The 22,727-nt window shown below is 63.7% G+C and overlaps 1 protein-coding gene across 4 annotated transcripts in view; it reads right to left on the reverse strand.

Annotated features, from left to right (window-relative positions):
* Nucleotides 1-22,727, reverse strand: part of NLGN3 (neuroligin 3) — a 135,121-nt gene that overhangs the window by 20,103 nt on the left and 92,291 nt on the right. For 3 of the 4 annotated variants that reach the window (XM_075007416.1, XM_075007415.1, XM_075007414.1), the window contains 2 exons: nucleotides 10,648-10,797; nucleotides 4,834-5,019 (listed from right to left, as the gene is read on the reverse strand). In XM_075007416.1, the coding sequence (XP_074863517.1) occupies nucleotides 4,834-5,019; nucleotides 10,648-10,797 (336 nt within the window). The remainder of the gene's footprint in view (nucleotides 1-4,833; nucleotides 5,020-10,647; nucleotides 10,798-22,727) is intronic. The other variant, XM_075007417.1, reaches the window with a different exon arrangement.

The raw sequence follows: 22,727 nt of genomic DNA on the forward strand, positions 1-22,727 counted from the left end.
GCCGCCAGGTGACCAAACAGCTCCCGTCTCCAAGGAGGGACACTGCCAGGTAGCTGATGGACCTGGAACTGGGGTGACCAACACACTAGCCACGTGTGGCTACTGCTGCAGAACTGGTTGGACACCATGGATCGAGGGCACAGTCCCACCATGCCACCAGCGTCACCTGCAGGCTGGATGGCAAAGGGCCTTCACGTTCTGAACTAGGGCCCCTCCACCACGCCTTCGGCAGAACAGACAGTCGGGAGGGACAGTCCATCAGCACCACTGGAGGCACCCTTGGGCACAGGGCCTGAAGCCGCCTCATTTGTCCAGGGCCACAACTGTATTCCACAATGGAGGCTTTTCAACAAAGGGCTTCCAACCCTGGCCACCAGGCCCTGGGCAGAGGCTGGGCCCTGCCCTGAGTGCATGGAGAGCTCACAGCTGTCAACCACCAGCAGCCGTCCAGCAGCCCATCTGAGTGGCACAGCTGAGTGCCTCCCCTCCAGGCTTGTCCCCTGCAGCCAGCAGGCTCGAGCCCCCTTCCCAAAGCAGTCAGGTCTGCTACCCAAAGAAAACACAGAGCTAAGCAGCTGTGTGTGCAGCCAGCGCCTGAGAGGCAAAGCCCCTGGCCTGGGCATGAGAATAGGCTCACAGTGGCCCAAGCCACCTTCATGCGTCTCTGTACCCCCCCACCGCTGCCCCCCACGACCGCCTGCGTGTCTCTGTACCCCCCCCACCGCTGCCCCCCACGACCGCCTGCGTGTGTCTCTGTACCCACCCACCGCTGCCCCCCACGACCGCCTGCGTGCGTCTCTGTACCCCCCCACCGCTGCCCCCCACGACCGCCTGCGTGTCTCTGTACCCCCCCACCGCTGCCCCCAACGACCGCCTGCGTATCTCTGTACCCCCCCACCGCTGCCCCCCACGACCGCCTGCGTGCGTCTCTGTACCCCCCCACCGCTGCCCCCCACGACCGCCTGCGTATCTCTGTACCCCCCCACCGCTGCCCCCCACGACCGCCTGCGTGCGTCTCTGTACCCCCCCACCGCTGCCCCCCACGACCGCCTGCGTATCTCTGTACCCCCCCACCGCTGCCCCCCACGACCGCCTGCGTGCGTCTCTGTACCCCCCCACCGCTGCCCCCCACGACCGCCTGCGTGTCTCTGTACCCCCCCACCGCTGCCCCCCACGACCGCCTGCGTGCGTCTCTGTACCCCCCCACCGCTGCCCCCCACGACCGCCTGCGTGTCTCTGTACCCCCCCACCGCTGCCCCCCACGACCGCCTGCGTGTCTCTGTACCACCCACTGCTGCCCCCCCACGACCGCCTGCGTGTCTCTGTACCCCCCACCGCTGCCCCCCACGACCGCCTGCGTGTCTCTGTACCCCCCCACCGCTGCCCCCCACGACCGCCTGCGTGTGTCTCTGTACCCCCCCACCGCTGCCCCCCACGACCGCCTGCGTGTCTCTGTACCCCCCCACCGCTGCCCCCCACGACCGCCTGCGTGTCTCTGTACCACCCACCGCTGCCCCCCACGACCGCCTGCGTGCGTCTGTACCCCCCCACCGCTGCCCCCCACGACCGCCTGCGTGCGTCTGTACCCCCCCACCGCTGCCCCCCACGACCGCCTGTGTGTCTCTGTACCACCCACTGCTGCCCCCCCACGACTGCCTGCATGTGTCTCTGTACCCCCCCACCGCTGCCCCCCACGACCGCCTGCGTGTCTCTGTACCCCCCCACCGCTGCCCCCCACGACCGCCTGCGTGTCTCTGTACCCCCCCACTGCTGCCCCCCCCACGACCGCCTGCGTGTCTCTGTACCCCCCCACCGCTGCCCCCCACGACCGCCTGCGTGCGTCTCTGTACCCCCCCACCGCTGCCCCCCACGACCGCCTGCGTGTCTCTGTACCCCCCCACCGCTGCCCCCCACGACCGCCTGCGTGCGTCTCTGTACCCCCCCACCGCTGCCCCCCACGACCGCCTGCGTGCGTCTCTGTACCCCCCCACCGCTGCCCCCCACGACCGCCTGCGTGTCTCTGTACCACCCACTGCTGCCCCCCCACGACTGCCTGCATGTGTCTCTGTACCCCCCCACCGCTTCCCCCCACGACCGCCTGCGTGTCTCTGTACCCCCCACCGCTGCCCCCCACGACCGCCTGCGTGTCTCTGTACCCCCCCACCGCTTCCCCCCACGACCGCCTGCGTGTCTCTGTACCACCCACTGCTGCCCCCCCACGACCGCCTGCATGCGTCTCTGTACCCGCCTACGACCGCCTGCGTGTCTCTGTACCCCCCCACCGCTGCCCCCCACGACCGCCTGTGTGTGTCTCTGTACCCCCCCACCGCTGCCCCCCACGACCGCCTGCGTGTCTCTGTACCCCCCCACCGCTGCCCCCCACGACCGCCTGCGTATCTCTGTACCACCCACCGCTTCCCCCCACGACCGCCTGTGTGTGTCTCTGTACCCCCCCACCGCTGCCCCCCACGACCGCCTGCGTGTCTCTGTACCCCCCCACCGCTTCCCCCCACGACCGCCTGCGTGTGTCTCTGTACCCCCCCACCGCTGCCCCCCACGACCGCCTGCGTGTGTCTCTGTACCCCCCCACCGCTGCCCCCCACGACCGCCTGCGTGTGTCTCTGTACCCCCCCACCGCTGCCCCCCACGACCGCCTGCGTGCATCTCTGTACCCCCCCACTGCTGCCCCCCACGACCGCCTGCGTGTGTCTCTGTACCCCCCCACCGCTGCCCCCCACGACCGCCTGCGTGTGTCTCTGTACCCCCCCACCGCTGCCCCCCACGACCGCCTGCGTGCGTCTCTGTACCCCCCCACCGCTGCCCCCAACGACCGCCTGCGTGTGTCTCTGTACCCCCCCACCGCTGCCCCCCACGACCGCCTGCGTGTCTCTGTACACCCCCCAGCAGCACCCACCCCACTGCGTTCGTGGCGACAGCCTGCATTCGCTGGCTGGACTGCAGATTTCCAAGGGCTGGTGAGTCTCAGGAGGGGCCCCGGGGTAAAGGAAGAGGTAGGTGGGAGTGAGTGGAGCAGCAGTGCCCATATGTGCACCGTTCCAGAGAAGCGACTGCCGGGCCAGTGAGCTTTCTGAGCAGGACAGCCCCTTCTCAGTCCCTGCCCACAGACAGGCTCCAGGCTGCATTTGGGGGGTTTTCTCCTGAGTGTAACCTCACGGGTCACACCCTTTTACACACACCTGCAGCTCAGCCTCTGCTCAGTCACTTCAGCCTGGTTTGACTGAACATGGGCGAGCGAGCGCCTTGTGCTGGGAACACCACTGAACGGGGTGCACGGATCACACAGGGGCAGCAGAGAGGCGCATGCTGGATATGGGCCGATAAGGGGCTGGGCTCTGGGGCGTGACCAAGTGGCGAGGGGTGTAAATTGGTCGCTGGCTGAGGAGAAGAGCAGGGCCCATGAAGGCAGGAGCACAACAGCAGCTGGCGGGGTGAATAAGCAAGTGGCAGGAATTTACCCCACACGGTTTGGGTGCCCCAAGAAAGTGTCCCACCAGGCTGGTGCAGGTCACTAATGTCCATGCTGCAGTGGGCCGGGCTGAGGTTTTACCCCCTCTGGACTGGCATGCGGCTGTCATGAGGCCCAAACGTTTCCCTACTGTTTCACTCTGCAGCCCTCAGTGCCGGGCTGAACTGACAGTGGTTTGTGAGCTATGAAGCCGGGCGCCCTCCTGCCACTTATGCTTTCATCTGTTTGTTAACTGCAGCTGGGATCACACGAGCACCTTGGGCTGCACCTGGGCTGGGGCTCTCAAGCTCCCCCCAGCCTTTGGCTCCAGCCCACAACTGAGCATCGAAGCATCCTCTGCACAGCTCTGTGGTGTGCTTGCCTGAGCCCCATTGGCACAAGTGTGCAGCCTGGCCAAGGCACAGATGCGGTGTGGACACTTCAGGAGTGTCTGCAGGGGATGGGTTGGGCTGGGAAGCCAGGCACAAGGTTCTGGAGACTTCCCTCCCTGGGAGGGCAGCACTAAGGTTCCTGCGAGGCCCTGGCTCTCCGTTTCTGACCCTACCATGTCTGGAGCGGGGTTACGCTTTCCCTAGCCTGCGGCCTAGCGCACAGGGCCAATGGCCACTCTGCGATGTATTCTACCTGCAGGGGCTGACACGTCCTCGCCGGTGTAAGCCAGTTAACGTGGCTCCTGCCCGGGAGGCGGTTAAGCACAGTTTGCAGGTGCTGCTCCCACAGCCCCTTGTGTCCCATCTCTGCTTTGCAATGGGGAAGGGCTTGGAAGCAGTCGCCGGAGCACGCCACAGGGAGGGGCTGGGTTGGCCGGTTCGGTAACACAGCAGTGCCTGGGCCATGGTGCTGAGCTGCCGAAACACCGTCAGCCCTGGCGTGTCATCAGCGGCCTGGAGAGCTCTGATCTTCTCCAGGGGAACTCTGCTTCTGGTTATGGTGCCAGGGCCTTGCACTGGCAGGGCCAAGATGGTGTCCTTTGCAGAGGGCCCAGAAACGCCTGGCCACACTGTACCAGTCTGACCCTCATGCCACAGGGCGATATTCCTCCCCCAGCTCCCTGAGATGCAGACCTACAACCCCAGCTCCCACACTCCCAGGGGGCAGCCTACGCCTGCTCATCTAACACCAGCCCCCAGGCAGGGCAAACCCGTTAGCTGCTTTCCTTCCCTCCCCCTGTGGGGAGGGCCCAGCGTGACACTAGTCACTTACGAAGGGGACATGCAGTACTGCAGAAGGGCCGGGACAGAGCTCTCACGCCTTGCCTGCGCCTCGCTGCTCTAACCACTAGCCTCACGGGCCCTCGGCTAAGGGGCGCTCGGCACGGCAGACAGGCTGGGCACGCTCAGCGTTACCTTCCGAGTGGTGGGAGAGCGTCAGCAGGCTCACGCAGGAGGCACCGATGCCTGAACCAAAGACGGTGATTCGCAGAGGGTCGCCGCCGAAGAAGGCAATGTTCTCGCTGATCCAGCGCAGCGCCTGGATCTGGTCCAGCAGCCCATAGTTCCCTTTGGCTGCCTGGTCCCCCGTGCTCAGGAATCCTGCGCCAAACAGAGCCCACTCAGTGCCAGTCTCCTGACCTTCCAAACCCCCTCCAGCACGGGTCCCCTCCTGAGCTCCCAGCTGCGAGCACCTCTGGGCAAGGCCATGCAGGGACCCTCTGTGCTCCTGGCTATCAGCCTCAGGGCTGGGCCAGGAACTCCCACTGAGAAACCCTGGAGCCCCCAGGCCTCCCCCATCCCATTGCCAGCCCCTAGCACCCCCCTGTGCACCCCCAGGCCCCATCCCAGGGCCAGCCCTGTGCACCCCCCTTGTGCACCCCCAGGCCCCATCCCATTGCCAGCTCCTAGCACCCCCCTGTGCACCCCCAGGCCCCATCCCAGGGCCAGCCCCTAGCACCCCCTTGTGAGCCCCCAGGAACAAGCTCTGAATGCTGCAGCTGAAAGGCCTCAGTCTCTGTTGTGAGACGGCGATATGGAGCGAGCCTTCCGCAGCTGGACACTCCCGCTCCCTCCTGGGACCAACGGCGCAGCCCCCTTCCCTGGAGTGGCCATCAGGGCTCAGGGCAATGGAATGGGCCTGCCCGGCACTGGGCTGAGCCAGCTGTTCTCCAAGGCCTTGGGGACCATCACTAGCGAGACTCGGGTCCTGAGCCCGGTTCCAGCACAGATTCCAAGGAGCTGTCCTGCTGGGCTGATGGCCCCAGGAGTGCAGCCACCTCCCCACCGCCTGGCAGGGCAGCATCTCTCTCTGCCTGCCGACATGCTCCTCACACACAAGAGCCAGGCCCAGCTGGAGAGTGACTTCCCCAGAGCAGGTGGCTCAGCTACCTGCTGGTTCCCCACAGCTTCTGCCAGTAACAATGTCTTCGGGCAAACATTGGCTTGGAGCAGGCAAAGAAACATCCAGCCCAGCCCAGCCCAGCCCTGGTGCTCCAAGCAGATAGCACACCTCCCCAGCCCAGCCCAGCCCAGCCCAGCCCAGCGTACTGGTGCTCCAAGCAGATAGCACACCTCCCCAGCCCAGCCCAGCCCAGCCCAGCGTACTGGTGCTCCAAGCAGATAGCACACCTCCCCAGCCCAGCCCAGCCCAGCCCAGCCCTGGTGCTCCAAGCAGACAGCACACCTCCCCAGCCCAGCCCAGCCCAGCCCAGCCCAGCCCAGCGTACTGGTGCTCCAAGCAGGCAGCACACCTCCCCAGCCCAGCCCAGCCCAGCCCAGCCCAGCGTACTGGTGCTCCAAGCAGACAGCACACCTCCCCAGCCCAGCCCAGCCCAGCCCAGCCCAGCGTACTGGTGCTCCAAGCAGACAGCACACCTCCCCAGCCCAGCCCAGCCCAGCCCAGCGTACTGGTGCTCCAAGCAGGCAGCACACCTCCCCTCCCCTCCCCAGCCCAGCCCAGCCCAGCGTACTGGTGCTCCAAGCAGGCAGCACACCTCCCCTCCCCTCCCCAGCCCAGCCCAGCCCAGCCCAGCGTACTGGTGCTCCAAGCAGGCAGCACACCTCCCCTCCCCTCCCCAGCCCAGCCCAGCCCAGCGTACTGGTGCTCCAAGCAGGCAGCACACCTCCCCAGCCCAGCCCGCAGCCTTCGCCGGGCCTGTGGTAGCATCAATCACTCCCAGTCCAGCCTTCCAATGCCCCCAGTGCCAGGGCTCAACCAGCGCAGCTCTGGGCTTGGCTAAGAAGGGCAGCAGGAACCACGAGGCAGCCCCTGCGCGCAGACGAGCCGGGCTGGGGTTCCGGGCACAGGAGGGAATCCCCACACCAGCAGCTCCTCTGCCCACCTGCGGCATGCTCCAGCCCAGGCGCTGGGGCGAGGCTGCGAGGCCCTGCCATGGAGCTGGGAGGAGGCACTGCGGCCTGACTCTGAGCTGCCCGGGCACCCCCGGCCCTAGCGCATGTCAGGGTGAGCGCCGGGAATCACGGCCTGGGGCTCACACCCAGCACACTCAAAACTGTGGCCTCAATGACTCAGCGTCATGGCTGAAGCCGGCCTGTGGAGCCCACCCTCCCGGGGGAGGGTGCAGGGATCAGACCCACACGCCACCTGTGGCCAAGGGCTAGTGATGGTCTCGTCCCTCCAGAGGGGCCCAGCTCCTGGCGTGCAGCCCCAGCAGGGCCCTGCCCATCGCCAGCACTGCCATAGCCTCAGCTTGCTGCTAGGCTGTGGTGTGCCAGGCCGGCGACAGCCCGTCAGGCTGTGTCGCTTGCAGAGGCAGAGTGGCTGGGACACGGGACACTTCCCAAGGGGCAGCTGCTGCTCCCAGCCTCGGGGGAGGAGGAGCGGGAGGGACCTGGATTTGTTATTTAACTGCTGATCAATATCTGCTTTCAGCTGAGCCCAGCTGCGTAAGGGAACCTGAACTCTCCAGCCCGGAGCGCCTCCGCCAGCCGCGAGGGCGCAAGCCCTGGCGTGTGCAAAGAGCTCAGGGGCTGTGATGGGCAGAGGAGGCAGGAAGAGCCGGCTGGAGGCCTGGAGCCCATTCCCCGCTTTCCTGGGGACTGGGAGCAGCCCCAGCAGCCAGTCCTCTTCCCCAACCCACCGGCCAGTAACCTGAGCCCCTTCCCGAGCCCCAGGGCGACACCGGACACGGCCCCGCCCGGCCCCTTCCCCGAGCCCCAGGGCGACACCGGACACGGCCCCGCCCGGCCCCTTCCCGAGCCCCAGGGCGACACCGGACACGGCCCCGCCCGGCCCCTTCCCGAGCCCCAGGGAGACACCGGACACGGCCCCTTCCCGAGCCCCAGGGAGACACCGGACACGGCCCCGCCCGGCCCCTTCCCGAGCCCCAGGGCGACACCGGACACGGCCCCGCCCGGCCCCTTCCCCGAGCCCCAGGGCGACACCGGACACGGCCCCGCCCGGCCCCTTCCCCGAGCCCCAGGGCGACACCGGACACGGCCCCGCCCGGCCCCTTCCCGAGCCCCAGGGCGACACCGGACACGGCCCCGCCCGGCCCCTTCCCGAGCCCCAGGGCGACACCGGACACGGCCCCGCCCGGCCCCTTCCCGAGCCCCAGGGCGACACCGGACACGGCCCCGCCCGGCCCCTTCCCCGAGCCCCAGGGCGACACCGGACACGGCCCCGCCCGGCCCCTTCCCCGAGCCCCAGGGCGACACCGGACACGGCCCCGCCCGGCCCCTTCCCGAGCCCCAGGGCGACACCGGACACGGCCCCGCCCGGCCCCTTCCCGAGCCCCAGGGCGACACCGGACACGGCCCCGCCCGGCCCCTTCCCGAGCCCCAGGGCGACACCGGACACGGCCCCGCCCGGCCCCTTCCCGAGCCCCAGGGAGACACCGGACACGGCCCCGCCCGGCCCCTTCCCCGAGCCCCAGGGCGACACCGGACACGGCCCCGCCCGGCCCCTTCCCCGAGCCCCAGGGCGACACCGGACACGGCCCCGCCCGGCCCCTTCCCGAGCCCCAGGGAGACACCGGACACGGCCCCGCCCGGCCCCTTCCCGAGCCCCAGGGAGACACCGGACACGGCCCCGCCCGGCCCCTTCCCGAGCCCCAGGGCGACACCGGACACGGCCCCGCCCGGCCCCTTCCCCGAGCCCCAGGGCGATACCGGACACGGCCCCGCCCGGCCCCTTCCCGAGCCCCAGGGAGACACCGGACACGGCCCCGCCCGGCCCCTTCCCGAGCCCCAGGGCGATACCGGACACGGCCCCGCCCGGCCCCTTCCCGAGCCCCAGGGCGACACCGGACACGGCCCCGCCCGGCCCCTTCCCGAGCCCCAGGGCGACACCGGACACGGCCCCGCCCGGCCCCTTCCCGAGCCCCAGGGAGACACCGGACACGGCCCCGCCCGGCCCCTTCCCGAGCCCCAGGGAGACACCGGACACGGCCCCGCCCGGCCCCTTCCCGAGCCCCAGGGCGACACCGGACACGGCCCCGCCCGGCCCCTTCCCGAGCCCCAGGGCGATACCGGACACGGCCCCGCCCGGCCCCTTCCCGAGCCCCAGGGAGACACCGGACACGGCCCCGCCCGGCCCCTTCCCGAGCCCCAGGGCGATACCGGACACGGCCCCGCCCGGCCCCTTCCCGAGCCCCAGGGAGACACCGGACACGGCCCCGCCCGGCCCCTTCCCGAGCCCCAGGGCGATACCGGACACGGCCCCGCCCGGCCCCTTCCCGAGCCCCAGGGCGACACCGGACACGGCCCCGCCCGGCCCCTTCCCGAGCCCCAGGGCGACACCGGACACGGCCCCGCCCGGCCCCTTCCCGAGCCCCAGGGAGACACCGGACACGGCCCCGCCCGGCCCCTTCCCGAGCCCCAGGGAGACACCGGACACGGCCCCGCCCGGCCCCTTCCCGAGCCCCAGGGAGACACCGGACACGGCCCCGCCCGGCCCCTTCCCGAGCCCCAGGGCGACACCTGACACGGCCCCGCCCGGCCCCTTCCCGAGCCCCAGGGCGACACCGGACACGGCCCCGCCCGGCCCCTTCCCGAGCCCCAGGGCGACACCGGACACGGCCCCGTCCGGCCCCTTCCCCGAGCCCCAGGGCGACACCGGACACGGCCCCGCCCGGCCCCTTCCCGAGCCCCAGGGAGACACCGGACACGGCCCCGCCCGGCCCCTTCCCGAGCCCCAGGGCGACACCGGACACGGCCCCGCCCGGCCCCTTCCCCGAGCCCCAGGGAGACACCGGACACGGCCCCGCCCGGCCCCTTCCCGAGCCCCAGGGAGACACCGGACACGGCCCCGCCCGGCCCCTTCCCGAGCCCCAGGGAGACACCGGACACGGCCCCGCCCGGCCCCTTCCCGAGCCCCAGGGAGACATCGGACACGGCCCCGCCCGGCCCCTTCCCGAGCCCCAGGGCGATACCGGACACGGCCCCGCCCGGCCCCTTCCCGAGCCCCAGGGAGACACCGGACACGGCCCCGCCCGGCCCCTTCCCGAGCCCCAGGGAGACACCGGACACGGCCCCGCCCGGCCCCTTCCCGAGCCCCAGGGCGATACCGGACACGGCCCCGCCCGGCCCCTTCCCGAGCCCCAGGGAGACACCGGACACGGCCCCGCCCGGCCCCTTCCCCGAGCCCCAGGGCGATACCGGACACGGCCCCGCCCGGCCCCTTCCCGAGCCCCAGGGAGACAGGAGGTCAGAGCTGGAGGAGCCTGGGCCCAGGCTCTCTCGTCGCTGTGAGCAGAACAGGATCTTCAGGGAAGGGCAGAGCCCACCTCCAGCCCGGCTTCCACACTAGGCTCCTGGTGCACCTCCGGACTCCCCAGGGCACTGCCCGCCCGCCCGCCTGGTGTGTCCACACTGCATCTGGGCGAAAGCCTCCCCGGCCAGGCTGCACACGGGTGCCAATGAGGCTCAGGCAAGCGCATGACAGAGCTCTGCAGAGGATGCTTAAATGCTCAGGCGTGGGCTGGAGCCGAAAGGCTGTGGGGGAGCTTGAGAACCCTTCCCCAGCTTCAGAGTCACCCTGGAGCAATGCCCTGCCCTCGGGGGCTCTGCCCCCCCCGTGTGTCCCTGCCCTCGGGGGCTCTGCCCCCCCACCCACCTGTCCCTGCCCCCCCACCCGCCTGTCCCTGCCCTCGGGGCTCTGCCCCCCCCGTGTGCCCCTGCCCCACCCCTCAATGAGAGACAAGTCCCTGGGTCTCTGCCCTGCAGCTGAGGCCCCAGCTGCTGGGGAGCTGGCCCTGTTCACCATACCTAGCACACCCACGCGGTAGTTGAGCGTGACGACGATGACGTTGCCATAGCTGGCCAGGATGCTGCCATCAATCATGTTCCCTGTGCCCTCCATATAGGAGCCGCCGTGGATGTAAACCATCACGGGCTTGGCCCCGCTGTCGCGAATGTCTGAAAGGAGAAGAGGTTAAAGCCAGGACTCTGGCAGGAGGGGCAGGCCGCAGTGCCAGGCACGGGGGCGGGGGCGGGGGCGACGACGACACCTGCCGCCAGGGCCTGTAGAGGGACAAGCCTGCAGCCATGCCCGGGCCCACCCAGCACCAGGGAGCTCACTCCACTGCAGGCTGCGCCACCCTGCCCTCCAGGAGCCCCCAGTTACAGAGCCATTCCAGCATTGTTTCTTCCCCGGCCCACGTGAACGGGCTACCACCCAGCAGGACCATTTCCCTGCAGGAGGGCTCTTGCTGACATGCACCCAAGAGGGCTGCTCAGCCAGCAGTGGGCCCATCCTGGGACTCCTTCCCCAGCAGCGGGGCTAGGAGCTGCGCCCTTCAACCCCCTCCCGCTGCAGCTGGCCAAGCCCTGGGAGTAGGGCCCGTCAGACAGAGTAGAGAGGCACAGGAACTGGGGAGACCGAGGACAGCAGGGCAAGAGAGGAGTCCAGGAGAGTCCTGGTGTGGCGCTGGTCAGTGAGCAGGCATGGGGTGTGGTGCTGGTGTGATGGAGTGCGGGGAGTGCAAATGCGAGACTCAGGCTGGATAGAAGAGACAAGCAAAACAGCTCCCAGTGGCTAAGGATGACCCTGGGGCTACAACCGGCAGGTAACACCTCTGCCCTGAACAAAGAGGAGGGAGGAGCCGAGCTGGTTTTAGAATCGGGGGCGGCAGTTAGAGGCTAGGGGAAGAGAGAGCTGGAAGGCAGCCAGCCGGAGGAGAGGGAAAGCTACACCCCAGAGGGGCACCCCTCGGGGTCTTCTCCCCAGGACGGGTTGGAAGGACTGTCTCTGACTGCTGTATTGTCGCTTCTGTGAGAAACTGGGTCTCTGTTGCCTAATAAACCTCCTGTTGTACCTGCTGAGTGAGAGTCACTCCTGCCAGCAGACGCGGTGCAGTGCAGGGGGACCCCTGAATCCCATCACACTGGTGTGAGAAGTGGGATCCACTGCACCCACGGATGAGCTCCCAGCAGTGGCTGACTGAGCGCAGGAGAAGGAAGGAACCTCACAAGAGCCAGAGGGGGAGCAGAGCAATTCCTGCAGCTGCTGCTGGTGAGTGGATACCCTGGGAGACAGCAGGGAGATGGATTATACCCGACTCCTAAAGGCAGAGCTAGCGGGGCTGTGCAGAGAGAGGGGCCTGACCCTGGGGAAGGCGACCAAGGCCCAGCTGATTGCCCAGATGGAAGAGAATGACCGATCCGGGGGGGCACAGCCTGTCCCAGCAGAAAGTGGCCAGTCAGCCTCGGGAAGCGTTTTGGATTCTCCGACAGGAGCAGGGGCTCGACGCCGTCAGGCACACATGGCGCTTGCCAGGTTGCGCTCAGCTAGCGGTGGTCCATCGCGGGCAGAGTCCCCCGCTGCAGAGCTGCGACGGCTGGAGCTCGAGGTGAGATTAAAGGAACTGGAAGCCCAGGAACGGCAGAGAGAACGTGAGCACCAGGAACGGGAAAGAGAGCGTGAGCACGAGTGCCAGCTACAAGAGAGACAACGGGAGGAGAGAGAGCAAGAGCGAGAGCGGGAGCATGAGCGGGCCATGGCAGAGGCGAGACGCCAAGAGGCCCCAGCTGCGGTAAGCGGGGAGAGGACCAGACGGCTCGGGGTGGCCAGTCACTTGGAGAGGCGCGTGCTGGCCCAGTGTCAGGACCCAGGGGACATGGACGAGTTCCTTACTGCCTTTGAGCGAGCCTGTGAGTTGCATGAGGTTCCCCCAGCTGAGTGGCTCCGGCACCTCACCCCCTTGCTGGGCCAGAAGGCCACAGCGGTGCTCAGCCAGCTGGAGGGGCTACAGCCTGGGGACTATGAACAGCTCAAACAGGCCCTGCTGCATAAGTTCGGGCTGACTCCGGAGATGTACAAGTAGTTGTTCCCGGAGGCGCAGAAGAGGCCAGAGGAACCCCATGTAGATACAACCGCCCGCCTGAGGCAATACTACTGGAAGTGGGCATTTGGAATGGGAGTCCAGTCTGTAGAGGACCTGATCGAGCTGGCAGTCCTGGAGCGACGCTACGAGATGTGCTCACCTGACCTGAGGGTGTGGCTCATGGACCGGAGGCCAGGGGATTCACACAATGCAGGGAAACTGGCAGATGACTTCACAAACAGCCGGGCCAGGTTTGAAAGTGAGCCCCACAAAGAGAGGGAGTCCCGGAGGGAGAGGGTGTCCTGGAGAGACCGGTTCCTGACCGTACGACAGAGGGGACCACCTCTTGGGCGGGCCCAGGAAAGAGGGGCCAGTGACCCACCCCCCAGAGAGCCAAGCAGAGCCTGGACAGAGCAGCCGGCCCGAGGGACACAAGAAGACTCAGGCTGTTATCACTGGGGGCGAAAGGGGCATAGAGCAGCCCAGTGCCCCAAGCTCCCAGACAGGTTGAGCAGGCCGGGGAGTCATGGAGTCAACTGGGTGGAGTCCCGGAAGCCAGAGGGGCTGGTGGCCAAGGCGGGTGGTGCTGACAGTGGGCACTCGGATTGGGCCGAGTCCGCCCCACAGACCAGCTCCTCAGGGGGACCAAATGCTCAGAGGTCAGTTTACAGAGTGGGGGCGGCACTACCTCTGCGGAGCAAGCGTCTCAAACACCTCGAGGTAGATGGGAAAAAGGTCACAGGGTTCTGGGATACAGGCGCCGACGTGACGCTGGCCCGACCTGGGGTGGTGGCACCGGGCCGCATGATACCCAATTCCCACCTGACGGTAACAGGAATTGACGGGACCTCTTTCAAGGTGCCCATGGCGAGGGTGCACCTGAAATGGGGGGACAAGGAAGGCCCCGAGGAGGTGGGTGTGCACAGCCATTTGCTGGCGGAGGTACTGATGCGGGGTGACCTGGAGAACTGGCCAGGTGAACGCCCTCGTGCCCTAGTCCTGACCCATAGCCAAAGAAAACGAGGGCTGTGTTCCCCAGATTCAGGGGTACAGGCCCAGCCAAAGCCACAGAAGCCACAGGGGCCAACCCTGAGAGAAAGGGGGCCCCCAAAAACCAGATCTCACAGGCCAGGGGTGCTGGAGCCAGGGAGGGATGGGCAAGTAGCATCCGCCCTTGCCCCAGCCAAAGAATTCCAGGCAGAGCAGCAGAGACACCCCTCCTTGCAGAAGCTGAGGGAACTGGCCAGTCTCAGGCCAGCTCCACAGCTTGGGGAGGGCTGCAGGGAGAGATTCCTGTGGGAAAAGGGATTCCTGTACCGGGAATTGGCTCCCAGACGCAAAGCGGAGCCATGGAAGGTCCAGAGGCAACTGGTGGTTCCCCAAAAGTACTGGCACAGGTTGCTGTACCTAGCCCATGATATCCTGCTTGCAGGACACCAGGGGATCCACCGCACCAGGAGAAGGTTGTTACAGAACTTTTTTTGGCCTGGGATCTTTGCAGCTGTCCGTCTATATTGCCTGTCCTGCAATCCCTGCCAGAGGGTGGGGAAGACCCGAGACAAGGGGAAAGCTGCCCTGAGGCCACTGCCCATCATAGAGGAGCCTTTCCAGAAAGCGGCTATGGACATAGTGGGACCCTTCAGCAAGGCAACGCATTCGGGAAGAAATATATTTTGGTGGTGGTAGATTTTGCCACGCGGTACCCAGAAGCAGTGGCCTTGACCTCTGTTCACGCTGACACCGTGGCGGATGCACTGCTGTCCATTTTCAGCAGAGTGGGGTTCCCCAAGGAGGTCCTCACAGATCAGGGGTCCAACTTCATGTTGGCCCTGCTGCAAAGCTTGTGGGACAAGTGTGGGGTCCGGCACACCTGGGCCACAGCCTACCACCCGCAGACCAATGGGCTGGTGGAGAGATTCAATGGGACTCTAAAGCAGATGATGAGAACCGTCATGAATCAATACCCCCATGACTGGGACAAGTACTTACCCCACCTGCTGTTTGCGTACAGGGAGGTGCCCCAGAAATCCACGGGGTTCTCTCCATTTGAGCTGCTGTATGGAAGGAGGGTACGGGGACCCTTGGACTTGCTCAGAGAAGAGTGGGAGGGGACGGCCTCTCCTGAAGGGGAGTCAGTGGTACAGTATGTACTGACCTTCTGGGAAAAACTCACCGAGCTCATGGGCCTGGCCAGGGAGAACCTCTCCATGGCCCAAAGGAAGCAAAAGGTCTGGTATGACCATAACGCCAGGGCCCGAGCCTATGCCACCGGGGACCAAGTGATGGTCCTTGTACCTGTGCGGCGGAACAAGCTGCAAGGGGCCTGGGATGGGCCCTTCAAGGTCGTCAAACAGCTGAATGACGTGAATTATGTGGTAGAACTGTCGAACCGGGCCCACAGCCACCGGGTCTATCATGTGAACATGATGAAACCTTACTGGGACAGGGAGAACTTGGTGCTGGCCATGTGCAGACACTGGGAGGGGCAGGGGGATGATCCCTTGGTGGATTTGCTCACAAGGACTGGAGCCGGCTCCTTGCTGGAGTCTATTCCCCTCTCAGACCAGCTGACCCCTGCCCAGCAGACGGAGATCAAGGAGGTGCTGCATTCACACCAACAGCTGTTCACTGACAGACCCAGACGCACTGACCTAGCTGTCCACCAAATAGAGACAGGCACCCATGCCCCTATCAAGTGTGTGCCATTCAGAGCCACAGAGAAGATGGCTCAGGACATAGAGCGGGAGGTTGAGGACAAGCTGGCTCTGGGGATGATCCAACCCTCCTCCAGCCCCTGGGCCTCTCCCGTGGTGTTAGTCCCTAAAAAAGATGGGTCTGTTCGGTTTTGTGTGGATTATTGCAAGCTTAACGCCATCAGTGTATTGGACGCCTACCCCATGCCCAGGCCTGATGACCTTTTAGACAAGCTGGGGGGAGCCCGTTACCTCACCACCATAGACCTCACCGGGGTACTGGCAAGTGCCATTAGACAAAGATGCCCGGCTTAAGTCGGCTTTCATCACCCCTGTGGGGCTCTACGAGTTCCTGGACCTGCCCTTCGGCCTCAAGGGGGCACCCGCTACCTTCCAGCGTCTGGTGGACCAGCTACTGAAAGGGATGGAGAGCTTTGCCCTGGCTTACATGGACGACATTTGCATCTTCAGCCAGATGTGGGAGGACCATGTGTCCCAGGTCAAGCGGGTGCTGGACCGACTCCAGAAGGCCAGGCTGACTATCAAGGCAGGGGAGTGCAAGGTGGGAATGGCTGAGGTGACCTACCTGGGCCACAAGGTGGGCAGCGGCTGCTTAAAGCCAGAGCCAACTAAGGTGGAGGCTGTCACAGATTGGCCAACACCCCAGACTAAGAAGCAGGTCCAGGCCTTCATTGGGATGGCGGGGTACTACCAGAGGTTTGTGCCCCACTTTAGCTCCATCACAGCCCCCCTCACAGAGCTATGTAAAAAGGGAAAGCCTGACAAGGTGGTCTGGACCGAGCAGTGCCAAGAGGCCCTCTGCGCGCTGAAGGAGGCTCTGGTCAAGGCCCCAGTGCTGGGAAATCCAGACTTCAACAAACCCTTCCTGGTGTTCACCGATGCCTCAGACATGGGGTTGGGGGCTGTGCTAATGCAGGTGAATGACAAAGGGGCGAAACACCCCATCGTGTACCTGAGCAAGAAGCTGCTGCCCCGGGAGCAGAACTACGCAGCTATAGAGAAGGAATATCTGGCCATGGTGTGGGCGCTGGGGAAGCTGCAGCCGTACCTGTTTGGACGGCGTTTCACCGTGTACACCGATCACTCACCCCTGACCTGGCTGCATCACATGAAAGGGGCCAACGCCAAGCTCCTGCGGTGGAGTCTGCTCCTGCAGGACTACGATATGGAGGTGGTCCATGTGAAGGGGAACAACAACACCGTAGCTGATGCCCTATCACACAGGGAGGGCCCTGAAGTTCCCGAGGTCACCGGCTAAGTGACCCCGCTCAATTCATTCTGGAAGCGGGGAGAGATGTGATGGAGTGGGGGGAGTGCAAATGCGAGACTCAGGCTGGATGTAAGAGACAAGCAAAACAGCTCCCAGTGGCTAAGGATGACCCTGGGGCTACAACTGGCAGGTAACACCTCTGCTCTGAACAAAGAGGAGGGAGGAGCCGAGCTGGTTTTTGAATCGGGGGACGGCAGTGAGAGGCTAGGGGAAGAGAGAGCTGGAAGGCAGCCAGCCGGAGGAGAGGGAAAGCTACACCCCAGAGGGTGACCCCTCGGGGTCTTCTCCCCAGGACGGGTTGGAAGGACTGTCTCTGACTGCTGTACTGTCACTTCTGTGAGAAACTGGGCATCTGTTGCCTAATAAACCTCCTGTTGTACCTGCTGAGTGAGAGTCACTCCTGCCAGCGGACGGGGTGCAGTGCAGGGGGACCCCTGAACCCATCACAGCTGGACACTGAGGCTGTCAGGCAGGGATACATCAAGCGCCCTCTCTTCTGTCCCTGAAGGTCTGACCACACTCCCAGCCCTGCCCCAGAGGGTCTGCTGGAGTCCCTCCACTTCTGGCAGCCGACTCCACACTCCTTACGCTTGGCCTCAGCATCTCTCTCACTCCCCTCGGTGGGTGTGGGAGGGGCCCTTTGCTGCCTCCTGAGGCAATGCCCAATGGGCCAGTGCAGCTGTTTGTGCTAGCAAGGCAGATGCACACAGCAGTCTCATGGGCATGCCTGCACCACCAGGCTGGCCCTCTGACCACAGCATCCCCTGCAGCTGGGACAGGTCTCTCCTCTAGCTGCTTATTCTCTCTCCCTGCTCCGGGCCAGCAGCTGAGAGCCCTGGAGATGCACAGCGATCCCAGGCTAGGCAGGTTCCACTGGCCGGACAGGGGCTCACAGAGCTGGGGAGATGCAGGCAGCAGCACTGGTTTCGCCAGGGACTGCCCTGCGCTCTGCTTTGGATGGCGACCCTTGTGAGAGATATTTCCTATCCCAGGCTGGCAGCATCAAGATCCCAGGCCAGAAGGCGAATGGGGCTTAGACGTGGCTGCTCATCTCTTCGGCCTGACTCTCTCCGCTATTCAGGAGGGTCCGTGTGCAGCCAGGCACACCCAAGTGACCTTTCCCACCTGGCACTGTGCAGGCCAGGCCAGGCCAGAGCATTCACCCTCTGTAACCCATCTCCCGCTGCTGGTCCTTCCCCCTCTCCTCTTACCAGGTAACTGGGTGAGTCACAGCCCTTCCCTCTACAAGGCGCTTACAGCCCCACGTGCATCTCCTTAGGGTACGAGCAGAGCCCGGCTACTAGCTTTCTGCACGTGGCCATAAGTGTCCCCCTCTCTCAGCCCAGGCACCCCCAGACACCCCAGGCTCCCTGCTTAGCTGGGGCTCTCCCCCCAGGGAGGCAGAGTCTGGGGAAGGAAGGACGTTCTCAGGCTTCCAGCCCTGACTTGGGAATGCTTTTGGGATCCACTGTAGATCTTGTCACAGTAGCTTCTGTGCCCCTTCAACTCACTCCCACATGCCTCATGCTCCCTGCTGACCCCCAGCCACCCTGCTGGGCCAGGCCAGGCCAGGCCAGCTACCCCTTGTACAGCTGGAGCCAATGGCACAACCAGCCTTGGACCCAGGTCTCCTGAGTTCCAGGGTGCTCCTTAATTACTAGACCCTCCTCTGATGTGCACTGTGCAGCCACTCAGAGCCTCCCAAGTCCTCCAAGCCAGCCACTGAGGCTGCCCCAACCCAAGTGGCAGCTGTTGCAGTGGCTTTTTGGTGCTTGCAGCTGGAGCCAGAACTCTGAGGGGGAAAAGTCCAGACGGGCCAGCAAAGCAGCCTGCCCAGGCCGGCTGGCAGTGCCAAGAGCTGGGGGCTTCAGGAGCCAGGCAGCGAGTGCGCAGCCTGGGCAGGTGGGGGTACATGAGGTGGCACATCACAGCTGTGCATTCATAATTTGGACTCTCGGTTTGAGGTCAAGGGGAATGGCAGGTGTAACATCCTTCCCCGGCACCCACCCGCCACTGGATGCTCAAACCTCCACGGGCGGCTCTGCCTGGTGTGTCCCTCCTTACTCCTCACCTCAGGCCTCTCTGGCAATCCCGCCACTGGCCAGGGGTGTGAAAGAACAGCCCCTGCCTGGCATAGGTTTCACGGGACGGGCAGGGCTGTGGAGCACTCTCGGTTGCTGCTTGTGAGCAGCGCTTTAGTGACGGCAAGGGGAGAGCACTCTCACCAACATCCAGCAGCCGCAGGAGAGACATTGCAGCACAGCAGAGCGCCGGCTGCACAGGCCATAGGGCTGACGTAGCCCAAGGGGAAGGTCTGTGACTCCTTGCTGAGACAGAGTGTGATCCAGGAGCTCCCATGTGTTACTAGTTTGTGAAATCGTATTACAGATCGTACTGCCAGCTTGGGGTCTGCCCTGGTTCGGACAGTCACCCTGAGGGAGGCACCCCAGGCAGCATGGCAAGCAGGACTTCCAGGAAACCACCTCCTCTGGATGGGAAGACAGCAAGAGCTGGAGGAATCCCAGGGGTTTGTTTCAGTATTTAATCACCCTCGTGTTACAAACCCTGCCTGTATTTCTAATTTGAGTTTATCTACCGGCAGCTTCCAGGCACAGGAAGGGCAGATTCTGTCTCAATACAGCTCAGAAGTGTCTATCATCCCATGCCCAAAAAGATATTTCCATTGTTAACCAACTTTCACTGATGGCCACAGGAAGAAAAAGCTGCTTAGGAATGACTAGTTTGATGGAAGACTCTTGACTTCGTACAATTTGACAAGCGATGTTGACAATATGCATTTTAGCAATTACGAGGCTCCAATGTTTGAAATCTCCAACGCTTACTGTCATTTAGTATCTGACGCCCCCTATAATTTTCTAGGGCTGTAAAAATATGAATGGATGAAAATCTAAAAATAATGTTTAGAAACAAACACTGATATTCTCCCTTAGAAATGATCAAAAATTATCATGGAATGCTGCCAAGCCGAACTAAGGAGCCCTCAGAACCTGCTGCTTGTATGCCACAATAACCTCCTCATCTGATGGGCTAAACAGATTGAATTCTTTACCTCACTCACTGTCAGAGTTTTTCCTGCCCTCAAATCATTTTTGTAGTTCTTTTTTTTTTTTACACCCTTGCCAATTTTGACCTACTGGTGAACAATGAAGAGCTGCCCTGGGGCTGCTCTAAGTTACTGACGCCTGCTCAGTCACCACTTGTCACTGGTGTCACAAGCAACTCTAGCTACAGTCACATGGGCTACACTGCCCCTCTCCCTCTGCAGCCCAGCACACTCCTTAGGCTGACACTTTCCAAAAGCAGTGGAGGCACCAAGGAGATTCTCCCTGGGGCTTTTAGCAGCTGCTTATGTCTCCTATTTGCTACCAGAGCTCCCCAACCGCTGGTGCTGAAATCAGAGCCCTCTCCTGCTGTGTCACACGATCCCGTCAAGCCTCACAACTGCTTGAGGGGGAGAATTCACCCCTGGGAGGAGCTGCTACCCAAAGCATCTGGACTCTGTCCTGTGGGCAGACTACACAGGATGGAGAGGCTACACAGCCTGGCCACTTTCTCCTTTAAATCTCAGAGGGAGCCCCTTTTGGACCAGTCAGCGCCACTGCAGCTACAGCCCTGGGCAGCAGAATCCTCAGCAGTGAGGTTTCTAGAAACCCTATTTACATGTACAATGGCCACCTGCACACGGACTGCCATCAACAACCCTGCGGTGCCTCAGTGGAGCTCATCTGGTGCAGGAGGGGAGACGTCGTGACACAAGGGGGAAGCTGCTTTCTGCCCCCCAGTACCTCCCCCCCACCGCAAATCTAAGCAGCTGTGTGTACACACATGGACAGACCCATGGGGAGGCGGACAGCCACGTAGTGTCCCCAGCACCGACAATGCAGCCACCAAGCATATTGTCACTGAGATGCGTTGCTCACAGTGACGTGCATTGAAGACACACACTAATTTTGGCCACAGTACAAGGGTGTGTGGGTGAGGGGGATGGAGTCCCAAGGATAAAAGGCAGTGGATGGAAACTCCAGCTGCCAGGAGGGTGCCCCAAAAGCCACAGGACTCTCACAATTCAGCAGTTTCCACTGACTCACTTTACAGCCATGTCCCTAGCAGACTTCCCCACTCACTAGCCCTGCTGCCAACAGGATCAGCTACTGACCCTTTATATGAGTTCCAGCCAGCTCTGCAGCTCCTTAGGCCAGATCTCCCGCCTAAGGTCCCACATTTAGTTTAAACCCATCAGGTCTGATTTAATTCAGTTCCCTATTGATACTAGGCCATCTTATACTGACTGGATCTCAGAGCAGTGTGATTCACCTTCTGTTAGGCTGCTACCACTGTGCACTGCTGGGCCTTGCTGATCTGCGCCTCTTGGGACTACAGTTTCTACTCCCACTTGCTCTGCCCATGTATCTGTTTTCACTGCCAGTAATCCGGATCCTTCTGACTCAAGTGGAGACACCCCTTTCTCTAGCCCAGGGCTGGGCAGTAATTTTTAATGAGGGGCCACTCCAAGAATCTGGTAAGTGGCCAAAGGGGCGTGGGGTCTGGGATAGAGGTCTGGTGTAGAAGGGAGGCAGGAGACTAGGGCCAGGGTTCTGAGAGGAAGCTTGGGTGCAGGAGGGGTTGCGACCTGGGGCAGGGAGGGGGTGCAGGGTGGTGCAGGGTAGGGTTTTGGCCTGCAGGAGGGATGTAGGCACAGGCACTGGCTCTAGGGGAGGAGGGTGCCTGGGTTTGGCTGGTGATGTAGGGTGCGGTTGGGGTGCAGGAGAAGGTTCTCACCTGGGAGTTAGGGTCTGAGGCTGGAGGCACTTACCTAAGCAGCACTTTCAGGCAGGCTGCCCTGCCTGCCAACAGCTCAGGATCGGGCTGCTCCAGCTGGCTCTGTTCAGGGGTGGGGGACGAGTCACACTCAGTCCCGCCCCCAGAAATCTCTCAAGCTCCCATTGGCCCGAAGTTGGGAGCTGAGAAGTTGGGCTGTATGGTCCCGCCCAGGAAAATCTCAGTTCCCATTGGCTGGTTTCTGGACAGCGGGAGCGGAGAGGTTTTGCAGGGGCGTGGGTAGCGCAAGCTCTCTCCCCTCTGCAGCCTTAGGGGCGAGCCATGGGCTGGATTGAAACCCTTAGGGGGCCGGATCTGACCGGCCCCTGCAAGTGCCCATGCCTTCTCTCTGCTCCTCCCAGGTACTGAGGCTCCCGGGGGAGCCCTGCCTACGCTCACCGCACAGGGAATGAAGAGCACCACAGGGACGCCAAGACCGTAGTAGCAGAGGCCATGCCCAAGCCCAAGCCATCCAAGTACCGGGCTCTGCTGGCCATCCAGCCCCGTGCCTCCTACCAGAGGTGCTGCTTAGGAGGGTGCTGGAGGTAGGACTATCCCCCTAACTGCTCACTGGGGGGTTAAACCTGCTCTGTAGGGTGAGGAACAGCAGCTGCCATCTACACCACCAGGACAAGCATGGACCTAAAGGGAGCAAAGCCAAGGCTTCCTGCCTTCCAGGGGAGTGCGCGGGTTGGGGGTGGCCTGGGAGGTGTACAGGCAGTAGCCAGACAGCCCTTCTCATGGTGCCTGCACTGCAGCCCTGAGGAGGGCTCCAAGAACCCTGTTCCAGGGGCTTAGCCAAGCACTGGACGATGGATTACAGAGATCGGAGGCAGCCAGGGACTGGGCAGGGGGCAAAGCCCGAGTGGCACAGGCTATTTGTGACCCTCCAGTAGGCCCAGGGGAGCACCTGTTTATCCAGGTGTGACTATGAGTGGTGCCAAGGGGCACAGGACCAGGGTTTTCTCAAAGCCCTGGCCCCTGGTAATTTGGAAGAATCCAATTCAGTAGCAACAGGTATGTTTCCAATCCACATGGCTTAAACTATCATGGTTTCCCAGAGCCTGGGACTCAGGGTGTAAGTCCCATGGAGGTAACAGTGCTCCTGTGGGTTGGAAAGTATTTACCAGAGCTCTGCTCCAGCTGAAGTGAAGCCGATTCCACAAGGCTGAGCCAGCTCAGACACCAGACAACAAAGGT

This window comes from Carettochelys insculpta, chromosome 13 (assembly GCF_033958435.1).
Source record: "Carettochelys insculpta isolate YL-2023 chromosome 13, ASM3395843v1, whole genome shotgun sequence".
In the NCBI taxonomy this organism is placed as follows: Eukaryota; Metazoa; Chordata; order Testudines; family Carettochelyidae; genus Carettochelys; species Carettochelys insculpta.